Genomic DNA, 22,362 nt, shown 5'->3' on the forward strand with positions numbered 1-22,362 from the left:
CCAACACCAGATCCCTTCATCTTTCCCTACTGCATATCGCTTCTCTGATTTCTCCCCCAAGATTTCAAGCACTCGCACATTCTTCTTTTTTTCCCTCTTTCTTCGCTGGTTTCTCCCCAAATTCTTCATGTCACAGTCCCCGACTTGTTCCATCCTTCCTCCCAATAAGTTTGCTGCGCCTCACCGCTGGCGACCGGACATAGCAAGACAGGCCTCCTCCCACCGAATCCTTCTCTCCTCGAGTGGTGATTTCGTCTTTTGCTGGTAAGTAAAACCATAGCTTGCTATGATAGATTGTTCTAAAAGTTCGTTTTTGTTCTGCGGGAACCTTTTTCTCCGGTTCTCCCTGAGATTGCGCGTGGTACCTTACTAATGCAATCCTGCGATCCATTCATCCATGGCTCGGTTAGGTTCTTCTTCGGAGTGCAAAATCAATCTCAGCTGACACCATAGGAATTGGTACCCAAGGTTTTTCATCAGGGGGTTTAGCTAAACCCGATGCCCCATGTTAAGACCGCCCCTACCAGCTGCTGCTCACTTCGCGGGGTGATTCCGTCGTGATCGAGCAGAGCGTCTCATCTTGGGTTCAATAGAGGTACGCCAGCATCTTCTTCTTGGTTCTGTTCGCTGTCAGTGTATAAACACAATGCAAGAGGCATCCTGCTGAGTGGAGAAATGGCGATACTGCTGCTTAACATCAGTAGGAAAAAAAGAGGGAGAAATTTATCGTAGTTTTTGTCTCCCTTCACGACTGCATTTTATTCAAAGGAGGATTTTCCCCCTTGCACACTCTCTGGCACGTACTTGTAGAATGCAAGTTTTTACTTGATTTTTTATGTTGAGTAATTTTCCACGGGTGATGTCATGATTGATGCCTGACACTCGTTTCTTTATTTCAAATAGCATATGCTTAGAAGAGGTTGGTAGCAGAAAATGAAAGCTCGCAAAACATGGTATGAGCCTCATTCTTGATTATCATATTGGTGCAACTTGCTGTGGGGTTCAGTTAAATAACATAATCAAATGCAGCATAGGAAGGAACTGGAGGCTAGAATAAGGAAGCAGCTCCAGGGACCTGAACTACCGCTATCTTCATATGACACGGTATGGGTTTCTATGGTTCCCTGGATTCATTCCATCTTCGTTTCGATCGTATTCATTTCATCTGTATTCAGGTAAATCGCTTCGCCCTCTCACTGGATTGCTGCCTCTCAAACACTCCGTGAGCACCCATCAGATGATGACTCAGAGAGGAGTGCCCGTCCGGGGGTGCTCCGTTGGACACGGACACATTGAGCAACCATGCGGCTACTTTTTCCACCATTAGCCAGTCGCCTCCTCAAGAAGAAATCAAGATCAGGTTTGCCGCAAACCTCCACCCAACCACCCCCAATATGTAATCATGTGTGTTTTGGTGGTCAGTTATTATCCATTTCCTCTTGTTTTGTTGCAGGATTGCATCGATTCCCCCCTGTGCTGCAGTCTGTTCAACCCACCACCAAAATCATTGATGTGCTCTCTGTGTGTATATTTTTGCTTTTATCAGGAATATTTTTTATTCTTAAAATTGGATGCTTACAAGTTTTCCTGCTGAGGCTCATAATCCAGACATTGCATTGTTTTTTGGCATCTTCAAGGTAATTCCTCACTCTGAAGTTCATAGCTTTTGCATATGTTTCATGTCATCCTAGAAGTATTGAGGATTATTATTGTTGTTGATCGAGCCTTACATGGCTTGATTAGTGCTCTTTTTTTTATAATCCCCCAAAAAATTATGGCCACGATCCTAGGTGATTGGTGATTTCACGGTTCATTACACGGCTTGATTAGTGCTCTTTCCTTATATGGCTTCATTAGTGCACATGAAATTCTTCACTCTTTCCTTCTATTATGTGGACATTAATTTACATAATATCAGTTTGTTGATTTTTTTTTTTTAACTTTGTGATTGGTGATTTCACGGTTATCCTTCCATCTAATTTGTGCGCTCCTCCACTACAGCGAGTTGCTCCACCACGGCGACCGGATCCATGACAGACTCCAGATCCAAACATTCAAATTGGATTTGTAAGGCTGCATGCAAGTGCATTTGGGCTAGCTACTTGATGGGATAGCTCACAAATTTAAAGCACATTGCACCAAATGCAAATTAGAACTTTGCTAAAGGTCAAGAGGAATGCATATGACACTTGAAATCGAGACAATGTAGCGCTGTCATAGGGTGTTGTTTCTATGCAACTGTAATAAAAACTATAAGCCTTTTATGTCCACTTATCATTGTTTTTACTCAAAGCTGGTTTCAATATGCATTTGTACCTAAGCTTCTAAAGATTAATCTCGGATTTTCCATTTTTCTTTTCATTCTCATATACTTCGGTAAAAAGGTTGGATTTAAAAATTGGACTTTTCATGTTCTTCCCTCTTTGGTTGTATGATGATTTTGTTGAAAAAAAGGTGACAATGTTATTGTCTGATACCAATTTATGAATGGATGTAATTACACTTAAAAGTTGACACATTTGCAACATGTCTACGGTTATATTTGAAATTTCACTGGTTAATATAATAAATGTGGACCAGTTTTACCGTATTTTTGCCGTTTGCATGCAAGCTCTGAGCTCTAACTCACAGCGTCTACAGATACTGCAATGGTTCTTTGCTTATATCTCATTGAAGGTGGACGATCGCGCTCGAGGTGCCATATCTTGCATAGCTTTGGCTTCTAATTTTATTAGCCTTTTCTTTCCGTCAATATTAGTTGCTTACTATTGGTTTAGTGTTTGGAATTACTACATTCTGCGACTTTGCCATGCAGTGCACCAAAGTTAGTTAAATTTTTAGCTAGAGCACAAGTTCTATGTGCTTGCAAGTATGGCCATATGGGAGTTAAGAGGGACCAATAGAACAGATGTGTTTTGACCTAATGTCAATTATCTATGATCTTTCTACGCGTCTCATATATTTCATTCAGGCAAAACAAGTTATCTTGTTCTTGTTCCGTATTAGATTTCATTTTGCCAAAATATTGTGAAAGCCAACAGCTTGTTGATAGTGCTTGAACTACCTCTTTGGATCTTTTTTGAGTTGTAGTCCCTTGCATTTTGATTTTCAAATTGATTTATCAAGAAGTTATGGTACCAGTTCATTGTGAATTCCTGATTTTCATATTGTTATACTAAGATAACCACACTAGATTATTGATTCATTGCATGATAAAATGTAGCTTTTTTAGTAAGTCCTTTGCACTTCTCTGATGTTCTTACATTGGTACAACATGCACTATTTCCTCCTCCTTCAAAAAGTGACACCCTGTATCATTATCTATGTTTAAGTGATGCTAATTACTCGGATTGAACTCAGACAGTGTGCACCACGGTTTCTATAAACATGTTAATCAGTAAATAAATATGATTGTCGCATCTTGAATGAGCAGAACATTTGGAAGAAATTTAATCGATCTTTCGTTTGGAAAAAAGTAACGCATTTGTTGCATTTGGGATTTCGTTGGATCAATAAGCTACAATGTTTTGTTGCTGTATAGTTCCTTTCTTTTGGGTTACTACTTCCTCTTATGATAAATTCTTTAAGATCACCTGAGCCACATTCACTGCTGAATTTGTTGTTTTAGATCCTGGAGCACAACTTCTGAGCAGCTTATTCAATCTTATAAGAAATAACTGTATTATAATATGAACAGATGCGATTATAAGCAAGAACGATGATGACATTGCTCCAGTAGATGAACGAGAAGATGGTTGGCTGTGCTTCTACGAGATTCTTGCTAATTATTTTGTTAGAGTTTCTGAAAGTGGGAGGCGTATACTTGAGTTGATAGTGCAACCCTGGAGCCAGTCGTTTGCGACCAGCATATTTACACTTTTTTTCCACATATGGGTATGCTGCGTTACTCAGTTCAATAAATAATGGAATGATGTATGTGTACAGGCCCTATTCCATTACGAAGAAATCATGTTTTTTTTCTCCTGTTGCAACGCACGACATTTGATTAGATCACCCCTGTATGCTTGATTGTTGTCCCGTTATAACGCACGGGCAATAACTAGTATATGTGTATAAATTCCCATGAACAGCTGATACAAAAGTGTGTTGAATCCTCACTCTTTCACTAGCAATCAAGGCACGAACCCCATGACCCTCTGCGATGGGCCAGCACCAGGCGACGAAATTTTTTTCGCTTCGTGTCGAAATTCAGTGGCTTTTCTATTTTACGTGTACTTACAGTACTTCTTCGTTCAGAAATAATAGATGTATTTTAAGTCTGATCTTTGAAATTAAATTTTGATTAAGATTTTTTTACAAAATATATCATTTATATCTACAAAATTTATATAGTGTGAAATCATTTTAAATTATAAATCTAGTTATATATTTTTTATACACTATATATTCTTATAATTTGATTAAATGTTAGTTAAAATACATCAAATTTGATTTTATAAAAAAATACGTCTACTATTTCTGAATGAATAGAGTATTATAAAAAAAAGAACAAGCTTTAGTTTGAATGTTTAGTAGATATGGTTGTACCTCATCCTATTGGGGATCAAACTCTAGATTTATTCTTTGTATATCTCTCCAAGATGGGATTTTTCTTTTAACGGTAGATGACATACATCTAGATATTTAACAACTAGATATATGTAGTAATTTTGTCTACAAGTTATACTGATGTTTTTCAAAAATAATATTATAAAAAACACTCGTGTTGATGTAAATTATGATCTCCGTAATTTAAAAGCTAGTGGATAGAGTTGCATCCTAATTCATCATCTCAAAATTTTATAGTCCAATCTTTTTCGTGAAACCTCGATTGTAATATTTGACCAAAGATTGCAGAGGATGAATGGGACATGAGAACTTGACTTCGGAACCGGTAGTGACCTACTTACTACATACAGGGCAAACTCATCTCTAAGGCTTTACTTGTCAAGCAATTAGTCTCTCCCAAACACCAGAGCGTTGACTTAGGACAAAATTGCGTTGACCGGATTTTGAGGATAAAACCAGGTGTTCCATGCACCGAGCGTCCAAGTCTTTCATCCACTAGAAGGCCAAAGGGCGCCTGCCAGGCTGCCTCCTCGAACCCTGATGCGATGCCTTCGTTTTCCCCACTACAGAACCATCCAGGCGTCAGCGACGTGTCCACCCCTGCCATACGTGCCCCGCCGCATGCACGGACACGTACGTGCCTGCCCACGCCCTCGACCCCGAGAAGCCAAACGCTATCTCGGCTTCCTCGATCGGCGGAAGTAGATAGTCACGCGCTCGCCTGCTTCCTTCGGCAGCTAAATCCTCTCTCTGTTCTTGCTCTGTTCTTGCCTTCTCTAGGTCGTCACGTCGACGACGTATAGGTGCAGTTCGACCGGTTCGTTCCCTTCTATGCGGCGACCATCGGCGGCGACAAGACTCCAGTAGTTGTGAGTAGTTAGTGCCAGCGGCTGCCATGTCGGGGATCTCGCTGGCGGTGGCGCCGCAGTCCGACCCGGACCACGGGTCGGAGAGGCAGCCCGCGGCGGCGACGCTGGGCGGCGTCATGGGGTCGCTCCGCGTGATCGAGCTCCAGCTGGTGGCCTTCATCATGGTCTTCTCCGCCTCCGGCCTCGTCCCGATCATCGACCTCGCCTTCCCCGTCGCCACCACGCTCTACCTCCTCGCCGTCTCCCGCCTCGCCTTCCCGCCGCTCCACACGAAGCTCGACGCCGCCAACTCCCCCGCCGCCTCCCAAGAAATCTTCCGCGGCAGCAAGTAACTCGTTTCCTCCTTCGATCGTGTTATCAGATCAGTAACTTGTTCGTATTACTCTGTTCTTTCGCGCTAATTGGTACGGCGGGCGCGTGCTTGCCATTGGTACTTGGTAGGTTGTTCCAGGCGTACGTGTTGGTGGGCACGACGGTGGGTCTGTTCCTGCCGCTGGCGCACGTGCTGGGCGGGTTCGCGCGCGGCGACGATGCGGCGGTGCGGTCGGCGACGCCGCACCTGTTCCTGCTCTCGTGCCAGATCCTCACGGAGAACGTCGTCGGCTCGCTGGGCGCCTTCTCCCCGCCCGTCAGGGCGCTGGTGCCGCTGCTCTACACCGTGCGCCGCGTCTTCGTCCTCGTCGACTGGGTGTACGACGTCTGGGCCAACAAGCTCGTCACCCGCAGCTCCGCCATGCAGGTACACCCGTTTGTCGCAGCTGGTGTACATGGTGACGAACCGAGTGATCAGAGCGACTTGTCACTTGTGTAGTGTTAGTAACCTGTGGCGTTGTGGTTTTGCAGGAGGCGGCATGGGTGTGGTTCGGGAGGTACCTGGCCGTGGCCAACCTGCTCTACTTCTCCGCCAATCTCTTGGTCTTCCTCATCCCCAAGTTCCTGCCCCGCGCCTTCGAGAAGTACTTCCGCATGCGCGACGAGGCGTACGCCAAGACGGTCGAGGATAAGCACCTGTCCTCCGGGAAGGCGCCGGCGCCGGAGCCAGAACAGCAGGTTGGCGATGATGCCGTGGCCGTGGCGGCGAAGTCGGTGGAGTCCAAGAAGGCGGACTGAGAGGCCCGTGGCTTGTAATTTCTCTTCGTTTTCTTTCAGATGACATGGGATCTGGACCTTCGGTTTTCAGATCGTTTAATCGTACGGTTGCGGCTTGGTGCTTTGGTTAGTTGCGTCCGTAGCGCCAACAGCCGATCGTTTCGTCGTCCCTCTTACCTTGCAGTTCTTGCTGCGTTCATATCCGTGGCGCCGTGTGTGAACGCCATTTCGAAATTTGAAGGTGCCGCGCCGCATGCCCATCGAACGTGGAGGCAGAGCGTGCATGCAACATTGCGGTTACCGCGGCAACCTCCCCACCTCTATTTCAGGCGGAGGCGACGCCCCTCCACCACCCGCCCATCCTTCGCAAGCGTGAGCGCCCAGTCCTGTGTGTACTTTAACGTACGCGCGACCATGAGCACCTGTAGCACAGCCACGAGCGCCCGCCGCCGCCAAGTCCATAAGCGTCGGTGCAGTCCTAGCTGCCAAGCTGACGCCGGCCACCTGGAGACGCGGATGAGGGACCTGGAGCGGGACTGGGACGCCTACAAGGCCAGCCGCTCCGGCGCCCCGCGCCACCGCCGCAGCCGCTCGGCCACCGGGACGCCTTTGCGTTCCTCCGCCGTCACCGCCGCCGTGCTGGGCGACCTATACGATCTCCGCCGCTGCACGCCCAGGCAGCTCGTCTACTCGCTCCAGCAGGCCGGCAGCGCCGACAGCGACGGCGCCGCCACGGTCGAACAAGGTAGGACCCCAACGGGTCCCCACGAAGAAGACGCATTCAGTGTCTGCTCCGTGGAAGCCGGGCACTACATGGCCGCCGTGCCCACGGCGACCTCCTCATCTTGCTCGTGTCACTGCCGGTGCGCTGTCCTTTGCTGCGGATACTCGACGAGCTCCTCGTGGTCGTGGTCCACAGCCGCCGCGTCCTCGTTCTTGCCGGCGGCGGGCAGCGTTGCTGGTGAAATTGCAACGAAGAGGGACGAAGGCTGGTGGGCGACGGGTAATAGGTTTGGGCGGTTTGCCGCCATTGCTCTCGTGGCCGTGGGCGTCATTGTAGTCATGGCCATCTTGGAGCTTGGCGTGGACGAGGGCTGTACGGAGTTTCTAGTGCCCACATGATCAATTTGTGAGGTGAAACAATCTATCAACGCTCCGCTGGTTATGGTCGATTTTAGCTTCCTGTATGCCATTGTCGATCTTGAAAGTACCATACCTGAAACAACTTGTACTGTTCACTGATCCTCTCATGTTGAGCACCTACGGTTTCAGTGTCCTGTTTGAGCCATCAATTTGAAGATGTCAAATCTCGTGCCCAACTATTCCCCAAAAAGAAATTTCTTATTCTTCAAGAAGGGAAAAGAAAATTCTAGTGCCCAACTATACGGCTGGGAGGTACCAAAAGCACAAGCTACATAATGTAGGGGATACAAATAAATCTACAGAAAGAAGACCCTGCAAATGACCCAATGAGCCTGACTTCTCATCGTTACTCCAACATGACAGGGAACTGACGTCGTCGAGCATACTCTATAACTGAGCTCGCAAGCCATTTACTATGCAACTGTGAGGTTGTTGCTTTTGGACGAGTAAAGATGAGCTCCACTCCAGTCTATGCAAAACAAGCCTTGACTTGAAGAAACTTATAACTAGGAACGCCCCCTTGTTCGTCGCCAAAAAAAAAAAAAAAAAAAAAACCGCCCCCCTTGTTAGAAACTTAAAATGTCCTTCGCAGCCGTCCGATCGTGACCGCGGCAGTAATCGAACAGCCATTGGCATCCCCCGCGTAGGACAGCGCAAGGTCCTTCTCGGATGCTCTGCGAACTGAGACGTGCAAACTTGCATGTTTTTTAGTCTCTTTCTCTGCACATGCTTGTAGTTGGTACTTAGTGGTTAGGTATCTCTAATGGTTATCTCTTTTATATCTCTTAGCATACTTTCTTAAAAGATTCTGTTATTAATTCTTCATACATCATAATGCTTAGAGTTATATTTTATTTTCTCTCCTTTAAGAACTAGCTCTCTTAAATTTTCCTCCACGTCAGTTTCATTTGTATCTCACTCACTTCTATTCTCTCTATACACCACATTAATAAGAGCTAACTACTATCTACAACCACTAGAGTGACCCTTATGATGTATTGCTAATGTTTTTTTTAAGGAACAAGGCAGACCATGTGTTCAACATTTCAGTTTCAGTGTGCTAGCTTTTATGTAGCATATCTGATAGGCTCGGGGACCTAGACGACATGACCACGGAGCATGTGAATTGGGATCATCTGACTTTATAAGGGGTGAAGTTACGGTGACTTCAATTATTTGTGAGCCGTTGAATTTCATATGGCCGGATAATATTTGATGATACAATACCAACTGCAAATTATTGTAGCTTCTCTCACATATTACTCTTCCCCTCTACCTTTACCCTTGTGAAGTCAGAAGATTTGGATCAGGAATAGGTCGCCTATTACTTGCTTCTCATCTTCTTGGCTCTCCTCCCTCTCCTGCTCCTCAGGTTCAGCAAGTGCCCACAACGGTGCCGCCCAAGGCCATCAACGTTGGCGACCAGGTCGCTGTGCTCACCACCGATTTCACGATACGTGCCATGATTGACCACTGGTTGAACGGTGGAAGGAGTTCCTGCACGTGATCGAGGAGGGAGGCAGGCTAGTGGGCTGGGTCGGGTTAGGGCTCCACAGGTTTTAGACTCGATGGGGTGGGTTCGGGTGTAGAAATTGCCCTGTGGGGCCATCGGGTTGGGTTTAGGGTTTAATTTGCACCCACGGGTGCCTCACAATCCTCGAAATCTAGTAGTCCCTAGCACTCTAGGTAGTGGCTCCTCAGCGGGCGACGGTTCACACTCTCGGCGGCTCAGTCTATCGACGCGGCGGTTCCTTGGCGGGCGACGGCTCGGGCGCTCGGCCTGTCAGTGCGGTGGTTCCTTGGCGAGCGACAGCTCGATCGATGATCGATGGCGGTGGTCACTCCTCCCCCTCCCCTGTGTGGCGCCATTCCCTCCTTGACTCCCCTTGCCCATGGTCGGCGGCCGGAACCACCACCACGGCAACCCCTAGCAGCGTCAGGTTTCGGGCCTTGGGTCCTCGCGCGGGGCCTGGGCAGGGTGGTTTTGCACCTGATATGAATTTCAAGGCCGGATCAGATTTGATGTTTTGGGTTTCAGGTCAAGTGTGTTCTCTCTCCACCCGGCCCTGAACCGTTGCCACCCTTAGGCTCATCTTGGGGTTCAACCTGGATCGGCGACATGCTTCGGTCATCGAGCCTCGGGAGCTTCCTCAGTGGGATGACGAGTCAGGTGATGACGATCCACCGAAAGACGTTTTGAGCTCATGGACTGTGCCATCAGGCACACCAGGATCGGCGGGTGCCATGTCGAATGGCGCCATGAAGGAGGAGGAGGACATCTTGGACGTGCTTCGGAGGATACAGAAGGAAGGTGGCTTTGAGGCTCGAGTGCCCCTCAGCACAGGAATCATCAAATATGCCATCCTTGTAAGTAACCACTAACCACTAATCTACAGCAATACAACCATGCATGATATCAGGGTTCAGCCTTTCGGATTTCTTTTTTTTAAAAAAATCGGAGGGCACCGGTAAGACTGATATTTTTGAAAATCGGAAAATTTTGGTCTGATTTTGGTCAATTTTGGGTCAAATTTGAATATTTCGGCCGGTAAACCAAATATAGGGGGTGGCCGATATAGATTGCCATTCAATCTGTGGACGATCTACTTACGCTGGTAGCATCTTGGCATTCCACAGGACCTCTTCAGCGGCGGAGCGGGAGCGAGATGTCAGCAATCAGGCTCGAATGTGCCATGTGGGAGTTCCTAAGAAGCCCAAGAATAATGAAGAAGGCGCAAGCCGAGGTGCGTGGTAAAGAAATGTGACTCCGTAACACAGTGTGTATGCACCATCTCTCTCAATCGTCCATTTCTTTCATCCATTCGTTGATTATCTCATTTAATCTGTTTTTTTACTAATAATCTAGCATGAATCTCGACAAAATATATGGCCGAGATAGAGATTGTGTGCTTACTGTTGTAGAATTTTCCCTTCCGTGCGTGGCAGGTTGCAAGGGAGGCCAGCCGTGGCCGAGGAGACTCTAAGACTGCACCCGGTCCTGCCATTGCTTCTGCCAAGAGAGTCCATGGAGGAGTGCAAGGTCATGGGCTATGACGTGCCCAAGGGCACCATGGTATTGGTGAATGCGTGGGCAATCGGAAGGAACCCGAAATACTGGGACGATGCTGATGCGTTCAAGCCGGAGAAGTTTGAGGGTAGCAGAATCGACTTCGAGGGCACGTATTTTGAGTTCATACCATTATTAGCTGAACGGAGAATGTGCCCAGGCCTGACGTTCGCACAAGCCACCGTGGAGCTTGTGCTCGCTTCCCTGCTCTACCACTTCGACTAGGACCTCCCCGGCGGGATGGCACCGAGCGAGCTGGACATGACGGAGGAGATGGGCATGACAGTGAGAAGGAAGAATGATCTTTACCTGCGTGGCTGCGTCCCATTGTTCGTGTGAAGCCACACGCACTACCTTGGCTGTTGTCTGTTTGTTTACAGTATGATCCGTTCTTACCGTCGACGTTACCGATTCTGTTCTCCAAGATCTGCAGCAACTGCCAAAAATATACGAACACGAAGCATAAAGCCAGGAAATCCGTGCATTTTTGTCTGATTTCCCATCCATATAAAGCCATGCATAGAACAGAAACAACAAAAAAGACGAACGCGAAGCATCTCTCACAAACCATTCGATTCAGATTTCAGTTACAGCATGGCATGGCTCGCCAGCGCCCTGCGCGGGCTGTGGACTGGCTAGTCGATGACGATGGGGCTGGACGAGGTGTACCCGCCGGCCCTCTCCCGGATCGCCGCGGGGATGTCAGCGCGGAGGTGCTGCACCCTGAACGCGACGGCGCCGCCCTCGGCGGCGCTGTCGACCAGCTCGAAGACGCACCCGTCGCCGAGCCTCAGGTCGTTGTCCAGCGCGAAGGCACGCCACCCGGCCTCCAGCCGCCGGATCTGGCGCCCACCCGTGAACCGCATCTCCCAGGACCGGCCACGCCAGGTCAGCGTCGCTGGCGCCGACGCCGAGGGGAGGAACGGTGCCAGTGACTTTGGAACCACCTGTTTAGGATCAAGCTAGAATCAAGATACGAGACAAAACAATCTTGATCGATCATGAGTGATACCACAGATTGACGCGAACCTAGCAGCAAACTAATGCCTCAATAATTGTACCAAATTTCTTTTCAAAAACTAGAGTATGAGTAGCAGCAGTATACCACTTGAAACGGCAGTTGAACATGGGACTTGCAGATGATGCATGCAAAGTATGGCTTTCCCAGAAGAGGGAGGATCCTAGGCTGAATCTTTTCAATGCACATCTTCTCCGACACCGACACCGACACCGACACCGACCTCAAATCAGGTCTAGCTGGAGTGCCATCAATAGCCTCGCCACTCTTCTCTGCAGAGTTCACCACTGCCTTACCCTTGGTACCTGCAATGCAAGTCATGCTGTTAAGAACAAAAAGATGCAGAATGCAAAGTGTATCAAAGGCATCCTCACAATACCTGCAACGCTGCGTGATTCCCGAGAGGAGAGGTTTGCGGTGTTAGAATCACTCGGCATTGGCTCTATCTGAAGATGACAACGTCATGAAGAAATCAGGAGGTGAAAACCATTCGCCTCGAATGAATATATTGTGGTTTCTGCAGCACAAGTTCCTTCCATTCTAGATGGGGACTAAACTTATCAGCAAACTGGCTAAACTCTTCCTCACTTTAACAAGCCTGTACATGCGAGACTGAGCACCAAATTCGTAGAGTTTTAGGCCACGAACATGCATAATTGATGCATAATAGCTACCACAAATGAGAGTAAAGGAATCACGAAGAAGAATCTAGAAACAGACTCGGTCTAGGAATAAAGAAGGCACATCAAATCTTGCAGTGAAACAAGAAGGATGCGGGCAGAGCTAGCAGAGACCGGGGGTGGTGGATGATCTTTACCTTTCGTTGAAGGAGGAAGAGGACGGCATGAAGGAGAAGAAGACCAAGCCTGCTGCTGCGCAGTGGCAGGTGGCAAACAGAAGCTGAAATAGCTATAGCTTTCTTTTCCTACTGTTGCACGGCTTACGAGATCACAGTGAACCCGTGTGCGAGGGAGAAAAGTGCAGGACATGAACACACAGTGTTCCGAGGCATCGAGTGACAAAGCAACGCCTACGTACAAGAGACAAAACCCACACAATCTACTCCCTCCGTGTTAGTTTCCAAGGCATTTTACCTATCTCTACAGATTTTGCGAGTTGATATGCTGTGATGTGACATACAAATTAATTAATTGCAGAATATTACAATAACTAGGGGTGGCAACTAGGGATGATAACAGGGTGAATTGGGTGCAAGCGAAACAGATATGTATTTGACCTTAGACCTGTATCGAGTTACCCGACTCGTATCTATGAAGGGTGATGGGTAGAATTTTGCACCCATGTATGTGCCCACCAGGTATCTGAAACCCGTAGGTTGCTCATGGAATGGCGGTCGTCTGGGGGTACGGTGGCGGTAGGCTGGAGGTGGGGTGCAACTGTGCGGCATCGGTGGCCGATTGTGGAAGTTGGCACGGTCGTGCGGTGGTGGTGGCTGGTTGGGGGAGTGTCAGCGACCGGCTGGGGGCGGGGTGCGACCGACTGGAGGAGGGGCGCGAGTGCGGTGACGGCTAGTTGAGGGGCGTGCCATACTGCCATGTGCATGTCGCGTGCTGCTAGATGCATACTTAGGAAATGCTAGGGTTAGACTGGGCTAGGTCTAGGGAGAATTGGGCTGGGCCAACTTGCATGTCAAGTATACCCGTGGATACCCGTAGACAGACTAAAAAACTCATATCCGACCTGTTGCTTTGTGGGTACACAGCCTATGTTGCCAATGGGCAAAAAATCAGACCCACACCCACACCTTTCGAACATGGTACCCATGGTAGCATTGTCATCCCTAGTGACAATGGTTGGAAAATGCCAAAGAGCTGTTTTCTTAATCAAGCTTTTTCCGGCAAAAAATTAGACCCACGCCCATGCCCATGCCTGTCGGACATGGTACCCACGGTAGGATTGTCATCCCTAGTGACAATAGTTGGAAACTAAAAATGAATGGGTCGCAAGCAAAATCAAAATATGAGTTGCCGGAGTTTTGGAAATTAAGCCTGAAAAGACTAGCTAAGTGTCTATATATTAAAAAAAATACAAATATTGGATATGGTAACATCAATCACAAACTCAAGGTATGAAAATATGGATAAGCTATGGGAGCATCATCGAACGAATACGTTAGGAGCGATGCGTAGAGATTTAAGATGAGACTCGAAAAAGGAAGAGAAGTTTATCTGTTAATTTTTCTTCTAATCTCTTTATTTATTTTTATTAGTAAAAAGTATATCATATTCGTAGCCGGTAACGAGGTGGAGATGCTAGAGGATGAGAATAAATAGTAGAAGTGGGTAAATAATTTGAATTTTAGAGATTTTTATTAGATAAGAAGAGAATAGGAAAAAAATAACGTAAGAACCAATTTATATTTTATATAATTGAGATTAATCTTACATAAAGGACCGTGATCATGGCGTGTGTAAATAGTTACGCACCATAATCTAAATTATAATGAAGTCAGTAGTACGCACGTGATCCCACTATGCCAAGAGTAGTACTCCATGTAATTACGTAATACGAGTCCACAATCATACCATCACACAACATAAATGACATATGCTCATATATATGTCCGTCAAAGTGTAAGTTTGCACAATAAGTTCGACAACTATTATGACATAATAGAAGGTCAAACAAACTGTAAATCTCCTAAAACCGAGGTCCATCTGCAGCAGGTCAAGAGCCGAAGTATTCGATGTAGTTGAGGACTTGTTCTTCATTTCTAAATTCTTGGAGAGAAGTTTCAAGAGATTGAGCATACGACCACCTATAACCGAGGGCGCAGTTGCACCTCCAGCGTTGCCCACCACCGAGTTAGGGCTTGGGGAGTGGCACGGTGGTGCAGGAAGGCACATGACGAGGAAGACACAAGTTGGTGTGATGGAGATGAGGGTGAGATAGGGCGAGTGAAGCGGTTTGAGGGGGGAGGTGGCGTTGACGGCGTGAGGTGGTGGCAGCCCGACTGGGGAGATGTAGTGAGGCTACACGACAATACTCTAAGGAGGTGATGTGGTGGAGAGGCAACAACTTCATCACCGATGAGGGAGGAAGAAGAACATTGGTGTGGATCCAGAACCTAATTAGCTAGAACAAATTCAATGTATGTGTGGAACAATTTTCTATATTGATTAGTTCAATGCATGTGTGTTACAACGAGAGTACAAAATTTGCAGCAAATAATATAGTAGACTAGGTTTTCTCATCCTTGCCGCCACCCGTGGTGCCCGTCGATGTGGATCTCCTTGCATGGCAGTCTAAAGGCGAGCGTGGTGATGGCCCAGGCGATGAGGGAGGACGCGGTTGTCGGCGAAATGGGATCGGGGGTTCCCCGACTCCCGGGGCCAGATCAGCAGTAGTGCCACGTGGCGCCATGCCCTAGGGGTCGCCTCCCCGGGGGGTCCCCGAGGGCCCAAGGAAGACAAGTTCCGGAAGAGGGTGCTCAGGGCGGTGAACAGTGGCCCCCGAGCACCCGAGCTCCCGAAGAGCCAAGAACCAGTTCCGGGAAGGAGTGCTCAGGACTAGGATCAGTGGCCCCCGAGTGCTCGGAGTCCCCCGAAGACTCGACATGCACAGTACCGGGAGAGAGTGCTCGGGGCCGTGATCAGTGACCCCCGAGCACTCGGTTCCCAGAGGACCCAACCACACAGTACCAGGAGAGAGTACTCGGGGCCGTGATCAGTGGCCCCCGAGCACTCGGTTCCCCGAGGACCAAGAAAAGGTATATCCGGGAGAGAGTGCTCGGGGCCGTGAACAGTGGCCCCCGAGCACTCGGTTCCCCGAGGACCCGAGGAAGGCAGTTCCGGGCGGCAGCGTGCTCGGGGCCACGGGCATGTGGCCCCCAGGTACCCGAGCTCCCCGAAGACACGAAGTCAACAATACCAGGAGAGGGTGCTCGGGGCCACGAGCAGTGGCCCCCGAGCACCCGAGTCCCCCGACGACCCAAGATGAACAGTACCGGGAAGAGGGTGCTCGGCCATAGCTCCCGGGCACCCATAGTTCCCCGTCGACGTTAGAAGCCCCTTGCCGTTGGACCCCACAAGGGCTCAGCGGTGAGATGTCAATCGGTGGGAGGCCCGATGCTGCCTCAACAAGAGCATGGCCTGTCACTTCCGACCACTCCCCCCACGCTTATCGTCAGACCCTGCCACCGCCTGGTAGGGAGGCGTGGGGGCATTCAATGCAACGAGGCTTATCGCCTGCCCCCCCTGCTGTGTCAGACTCCCTCTGACCCAACGGCGTGCGGGACGGCTCAGAGGCTGCCCGGTGGGCCCCCTCCCCTGCGTCTGCTAAAGCTAGGACGTGAAGGCCGATGGGACAGCTCAGGTGGTGTGTTGTCAACCCTTGTAACATCAAACTGTAGCGCCATGATAGCTGCTCTCCATTTATGTTTACGGGAACTTGTGCCCCCGGCTGGGCACGCAAGCCTCCCCCTGTTGTATAAGAGGGGGAGCACTCGATCAGACTAGGACATCTCTCAGACTCAGAGGAGATCGAAGAGAAGGCTCGGTCTCTGGGACTCCAACGAGGAACGACAGAGGCTCTCTCGGAAGCCATCAGAAGGAGTAGTTCGTCAAGCTCAGAGAGTCCGGCACTTGAAGACCCAGGTTCCAAATAGATAGACAGAAATACCATTGTAATACACGCCAACTCCAGGGCGTTGGAGATCCAGAAAGGGCATTCCAAGAGCCCTCATAATACAATAGCATACACACAGGAGTAGGGTATTACGTCTCTACGTGACCCGAACCAATATAAAACCCAGAGTCTTTCTCCCATGTCCACTGGCCTGACCGGTTCCCATGTGTACTCATCATCCAAGGCGGATTCAGAATCATCCCCCCGGCCGAATCTCAAAAGGGGGTCCCTCCGGATCCCCGTTTGAGGAGTTCACCCTCCGACAGCGGTGTTGGTGGCGCCGTTATCGTGGTGCCACATGCAGACATGGTGCATGTCTAATTTGTATGGTGGATATGGTGCATGAGCATTCAAATATATAGTCTAATTTGCACACATATCCACTCAAGTTCTGAAAAACCTAAAAAATATTAAAAGTTACTATACATATGGGCTCTATTGGGCTCAATTTTCTTTTTCTTTTTTTCCTCCTTTTCTTTTTCCCTTTTTCCTGGGCCGGCTGAAATGGGCACGGCTCATTCTTTCCCCTCTCTCCCTTTCTTCTTGTGGAGGAACCGTCCAAACAGTATTCTAGTTAATCACCAGGAGGATCATTATTCACAATCACAACCTCGATGATTAACCATAATGCCATTCCAGTAGTCCCGACACGTGTTTACTTTCAGGATCGGAATACATACCTTTACAACATATAGCATCACAACACAGCTTAAGAAAAATCAAGTAATTAAATTAGATTACAAATTTTTAAGGATTTACCAAGTTATTACAATTTACAGCAAATGAGAGCTAGGAGGGAACTAAAACCTGCTCAACTCCTAACCTGCAAAAGAAACTACGCAGCAGAAGACTAAAACTATACAACAAAAGCACGATGGAGCCACATGCCCTTAGGCTCCATCACAAAAGCACGCCAACAAAGTAGGATGCACTACTTATGCCCGCCACCACCCTAGACAGACGTGAAGTAGCCAAAGACCAACTCCTCCTCACATGCAGAACCTGTAGAGCAGTTGAGTACGAAGGTACTCGCAAGACTTAATCCATAATAGGTAACTTATAATTAGCCCGGCTCCAAGGATCATGCTTTTGAATGTTAGCAAGAAAATGGCCACATGGTTAAGTAAAATTTACATGCAAAAGCAACTTGACACATACATGTGTGAGCACCTAAACTTAACTAACAACAATACCACTATACTCTGCAAAGACCAACTGTACATAATTATAACTGGAATCATAACGAACATATATGTAACACGAACCATCTCCACCATAACCAATCACAATCTACAACGGAACTCTACGATGGTGCGCATGGATAGAAGGCATGCTCATGACCGAGAGCGCGGCATTTCGAAATATTTTTACACCCTACAGGGGATACTCCTTTATCCACACGATACGAGGACCATTCGGCTTGTGCCACCCGCTAAAATGCACACAAGGGGGGGTACTCATGATAATCTTTCCCAATAAGCCTCAACCATTTGATACATGTATCGCTCGACGCGGAGGTATCTAGAACTATTCTCGGAGCAAACTAGATACCTCTTCCAAGCCCACCCACTCACACCGTCGATGTTCAGGCCCAAATGATCACAGCTACAAAGGTATTTAGCTCACCTTACCATTAGATCGGTATATGGTGAGTACAGTAAGTGCTTAAGCCAACGGCGACCAACGATCGGTGCTTAACCTATGCAAAGCGGTCTACGGTATCTAGGCTCCTTCCCCGAACTACCCCGAGAACCTCCTCCAGTGCAGATGATACCCCTAACACCGCTCACATCTCATCTCATTCTCACCACTCATCAACTCATCATCAATATCATTGTGTAAGTAATTATTAAGATTATGCTTGCGAACGATGAAATATTTCACCGCTCGACTTCTACCGTAAACCTATGCAATACTAAGCAACTCGTATCACATTTTAAGTTAGACATTAACATGATTATGCCCGGGCTACAAGGATATGGATCAACAACAATTGAAGGAAAAGATTATGCATCTATATAGGTTCTACCCACCGTATTCCGACATCGACTCAAACTTATGCATACATACATAAGGCATATTTATCAATTTATACCATACGAGATCCAAAGTATTGGGATTAGTATGCTTAGATGTTTGTCTTGCTGCTCTGGAGTTTGCCTTATGCTACCCACAAAATTCAGGGAGATGTGCGTCGTCTTCAATCACCACCAGGTCACACGCTGGTTCTCCGCTCACTATAGAAGAACGCATGCAATGATGAGTATGATTGAGGTGCAACAATGCATGCCACAATATGCATAAAAACATGCTAGATGTGCAAGACACGAATTAATGTCACACTAAGCGATCTAAACGAAGTCAGAAAAATATCAGGAGGCCAGAGTATCCGGGTTGACTTGGAGTATTCGGGTTCCGGAGCCTCCAGGCCAACCTCCTGGAGAGGGTTCTCTATTAGCCATTTTCGATTTAACCCGGAACCTCCAGTTTGGTCTGGACTATCCAGATTGTGCCTGACACTCCGTGTAAGACTCCGGGCGAGTGTGCTCGGTTAAATCCGCCGGTTTAACTCGGAACCTCCGGGCTTACCTGGATTATCAGGGTGGGGTAGACTTAGACATTCTCAAAAATTTCCCTCGGGCGATTCGACTCGCATGATAGATCTATGCTATACAAACATATATATGCCATATCCAAAGGATTCTAGACCCAACTTGCACCCTAAACCCTAACAATTTTTTAATATAATTCAATGGGCTTTCTCCTGTTGAACCCGAAGCATCCGGGCTGTTCAGAATAGCTGTTTTCGAGGGGATTTTGGGGTTGATTTGATTTGCGAGCCTCTCCAAGCCTAAGGTAAACATGTCAGGGATAATTTAAGGAGTCTGGAACTCACTCATCAACCTAGCAACACGACTTCATAGCTCAAATTCACCCAAAACTACATTTTGCTCCAAAAACTCAAGAACATCTAAAGAACTCAAGAACAACTGGATTTCTCCATGAAAACGAAAACGAATTGGATAGATGAGTAGCTCATGAGCTTGTGATCGTATGGATACCACATTTATACCTCAAATCCTTCTCTTGAGGTCGGATTTTGGGGAGAGGGAGAGAATGCTTGAGAGAGAGTGAGAGGGGGAGCTCCTCCCTTGCTTTGGCTAGCTGGAGAGGGAGAGGGAGGCATGGGGGGAGTGAGGGAGAGAGAGAGGGAGCAGGTGGCTGCTGCCCCTCTAGGTGGTTAGGGCGGTGGGCCCATATGTGGGGCCCACTTGTTAAAAAAAGGGTCCGTTTTAACTGCGAATTTCATTATTTTCTCTCCCAAATTTATTTATCTCATCCAATTGACTTTAGACGAATTGCATTAGCGTTCCAAAATAAAATTACACAAAATTAAACATAATGCTTAAGAAGCGTGATTATGCTTAATTGCGTAATTAAGGATTTGCGACATGACACTCCTCTCTTGGCCTGGCAGGCCGAACTGGCCAACCCAATTCCTTCTCCCTCATCCGTTCTCTCTCTCCCTCCCCCACCTAACCCTCTCTTCTCTCTCTCGCGGGCGACATCTAGGGTTGAGGGCGGCAGTGGCGGCGCCATCGTCGGCCGGGAGCAACGAGAGGGAGTTGAGCGGCAGGGTCCCTAGGCGCTGCCTCCGCCAGTAGCTTCGCCTGGGCCTTGTCACTCACACGGGACCTCAGGGTACGCGCGGCTGCTAAGGGAGCAGGCACGTGGTAGAACCGATAGCGTTGGGATCGAAAGGGTGAGAAAAAGAATGAGGCGGCGGCGGCAGTGCACCAGTGCGGTAGCGGTAGAGGTAGTCGGTGGGGCAAACGATCGTGACAGCACGAAGGTTGCGGGCGAGGCAGACATGCGTGATGTGGGCGGATGACGCGAGATGCGGGTGAGCGGAGGAAGACGCGAGGGTGGAGAAGAAAGAGGGACCACCTGTCAGGAACAGAGGGGAGGAGGGGCAATACGTCTTGCCTGTTGAGGATGGATCACTACATATTTTTTAAGTAGTAGAGATAGAGATTTCTTTTCCCTTTTTCTTGGGCTGGCCGAAATGGGCACGACCCATTCTTTCCTTTCTCTTTCCCTTTCTCCTCTCTTGGGCTAGCATGCCGAACGGGCTGACCAAATTCCCTCTCCATCGTCCCCTCTCTCCCTCCCTCCCCCACCCGACCTTCTCTTCTCTCTCGTGCAGGCGGCAGCTAGGGTTGAGGGCGACGGCGGTAGCCCCATCGTCGGCCGGGAGTAGTGAGAGGGAGGCGAGCGGCAGGGTCCCTGGGCTCCGTCTTCGCCAGGAGCTTTTCCCGTGCCTTGGCACTCGCACGGGATATCGGGGTACACACGGCTGCTATGGGAATGAGCGCGTGACAGTACCGGCAGCGGTGGGATCAGAAGGGCAGGGAAAAGAAGGAGGCGACGGCGGAGGGCGGCAACATAGAGGTTGCAGGCGGGGCAGACGACGGTGGTAGCGCGGAGGTCATGGGCAGGGTAGACGGGCATGATGCGGGCAGACAACGTGCGATGCGTGCAGGTGGAGGAAGAAGTGGGGGGCAGACGAGAAAGAGGGACCACCTGTTAGGAACAGAGGAGTGGAGGGACAGAACGCCCTACCTGTTAAAGACGGACCACTATGTATTTTTTAAGTAGTAGAGATTGGAACAAATTGAATCTTACCTTGAACAATTTTGGAGCTCGTTGGTGTAGGGGACGACACTGGCGAGTGGTGTGTAAGCCTACGGGTTTAGTGGTGGTGGTGGGAGGGTTAACTTGGATTTTTTTAATTTTTATTTTATAATTTAGCAAAAATAGGCGTCTGTTTCAAATTTTTTTTTTACAAAAATAGGCCCCTGTCGCCCATCCAACGGGCGATATTTAAATCTTGCATGTTGAAGATAAATGATGTGACAGTCCACTTATCTATGAAGATATAAAATTTGTATTTCCACGCCTCCGAGATAGCAAATTTTATATAACACAAGATGTTCTTTCTAAATTTGTACATAACCAATTTCATTGGATAGTAGAACTTGGTATTTTTATTGACAGATAGATGTGTGTACAAGACATCTAGGGTTAATACAAAGATTGTGGTAGATGATTTAGGATAGTAGAATACTCGGAATTTAACAGAGAATCTATTGTATGGAATGAGGATATTTTTCCCTTCTTGCACGAGCCGCTTTGTGCTCCGCCTCTTCATGGCAACGCAGGAGAGCCTAATGCCTCTGAAGTAATTCCTCATGCTTATGAAGTTCGTCATCCTTCCTCTTTAATTCCTCCTCCTGGAGGCGGCATTCCTCGTCCTACCTTTGAAGGTCCTCATCCAGCCGCTTGCGTTCCTATTTTTGCCGTTGATGTTCATCATGCCGCATCTGATGTGCCTCCTACAAATTACATGACAATTATGAGTCACAGAACATGAATTTAATAAAACATAGTATGTAGCAACATATTTGCAAACTTAGAATAACTGCAAATTACATGACAAGTATGAGTCACACAACATGAATTTAACAAAACACAACTTGTGATAACATATTTGAAAATTTAGAATAATTGCAAATTACATGAAAATAATTAGTCGCACAACACCATCATTAGACACACATGCACAATGAGGATGTGGACGTGGACGTCTCCCATTAATTGTTACACCTGAAGGACCTGCTTCAGCATCGTTGGTGCCTATCTGCTTTCTATTTTTTAGGCAATACTTGTAAGTGTGTCCTGTTTGATTACACTTGCTCCACCGTTTCACATGATGACCGGCTTTAGACTCGTCCATGTCATTCCAAATGGGCATAGTGTTGTAATGGCATGGTTTTGCTTAACCGTGTCTGGATATGGGATGAACTGTTTGTCTTAACTAGGGTTTTTTGTGAATGTACCAACTGTACCGAACCCATATAGCTCATAGTTCCATGTGGCTTCTTTCATGAAATACTCGG

The 22,362-nt window shown here is 47.9% G+C and overlaps 2 protein-coding genes across 2 annotated transcripts; one reads left to right on the forward strand and one right to left on the reverse strand.

Annotated features, from left to right (window-relative positions):
* The first annotated feature begins 5,325 nt into the window (after positions 1-5,325).
* Positions 5,326-6,671, forward strand: LOC133923465 (uncharacterized). Its single transcript, XM_062368757.1, has 3 exons — positions 5,326-5,766; positions 5,880-6,177; positions 6,282-6,671. Exons 1-3 carry the CDS (start codon positions 5,465-5,467, stop codon positions 6,546-6,548), a joined length of 867 nt encoding a protein of 288 aa, XP_062224741.1. The 5' UTR covers positions 5,326-5,464; the 3' UTR covers positions 6,549-6,671.
* A 4,615-nt stretch (positions 6,672-11,286) lies between these two features.
* Positions 11,287-12,636, reverse strand: LOC133923466 (B3 domain-containing protein Os04g0386900-like). The gene is made up of 4 exons (XM_062368758.1): positions 12,573-12,636; positions 12,135-12,201; positions 11,843-12,060; positions 11,287-11,684 (listed from the first exon to the last, which is right to left on the reverse strand). The coding sequence occupies exons 2-4, from the start codon at positions 12,190-12,192 to the stop codon at positions 11,373-11,375; spliced, it is 588 nt and encodes a 195-aa protein (XP_062224742.1). The 5' UTR covers positions 12,193-12,201; positions 12,573-12,636; the 3' UTR covers positions 11,287-11,372.
* Positions 12,637-22,362: the final 9,726 nt, after the last annotated feature.

This window comes from Phragmites australis, chromosome 7 (assembly GCF_958298935.1).
Source record: "Phragmites australis chromosome 7, lpPhrAust1.1, whole genome shotgun sequence".
NCBI classification, from domain to species: domain Eukaryota; kingdom Viridiplantae; phylum Streptophyta; class Magnoliopsida; order Poales; family Poaceae; genus Phragmites; species Phragmites australis.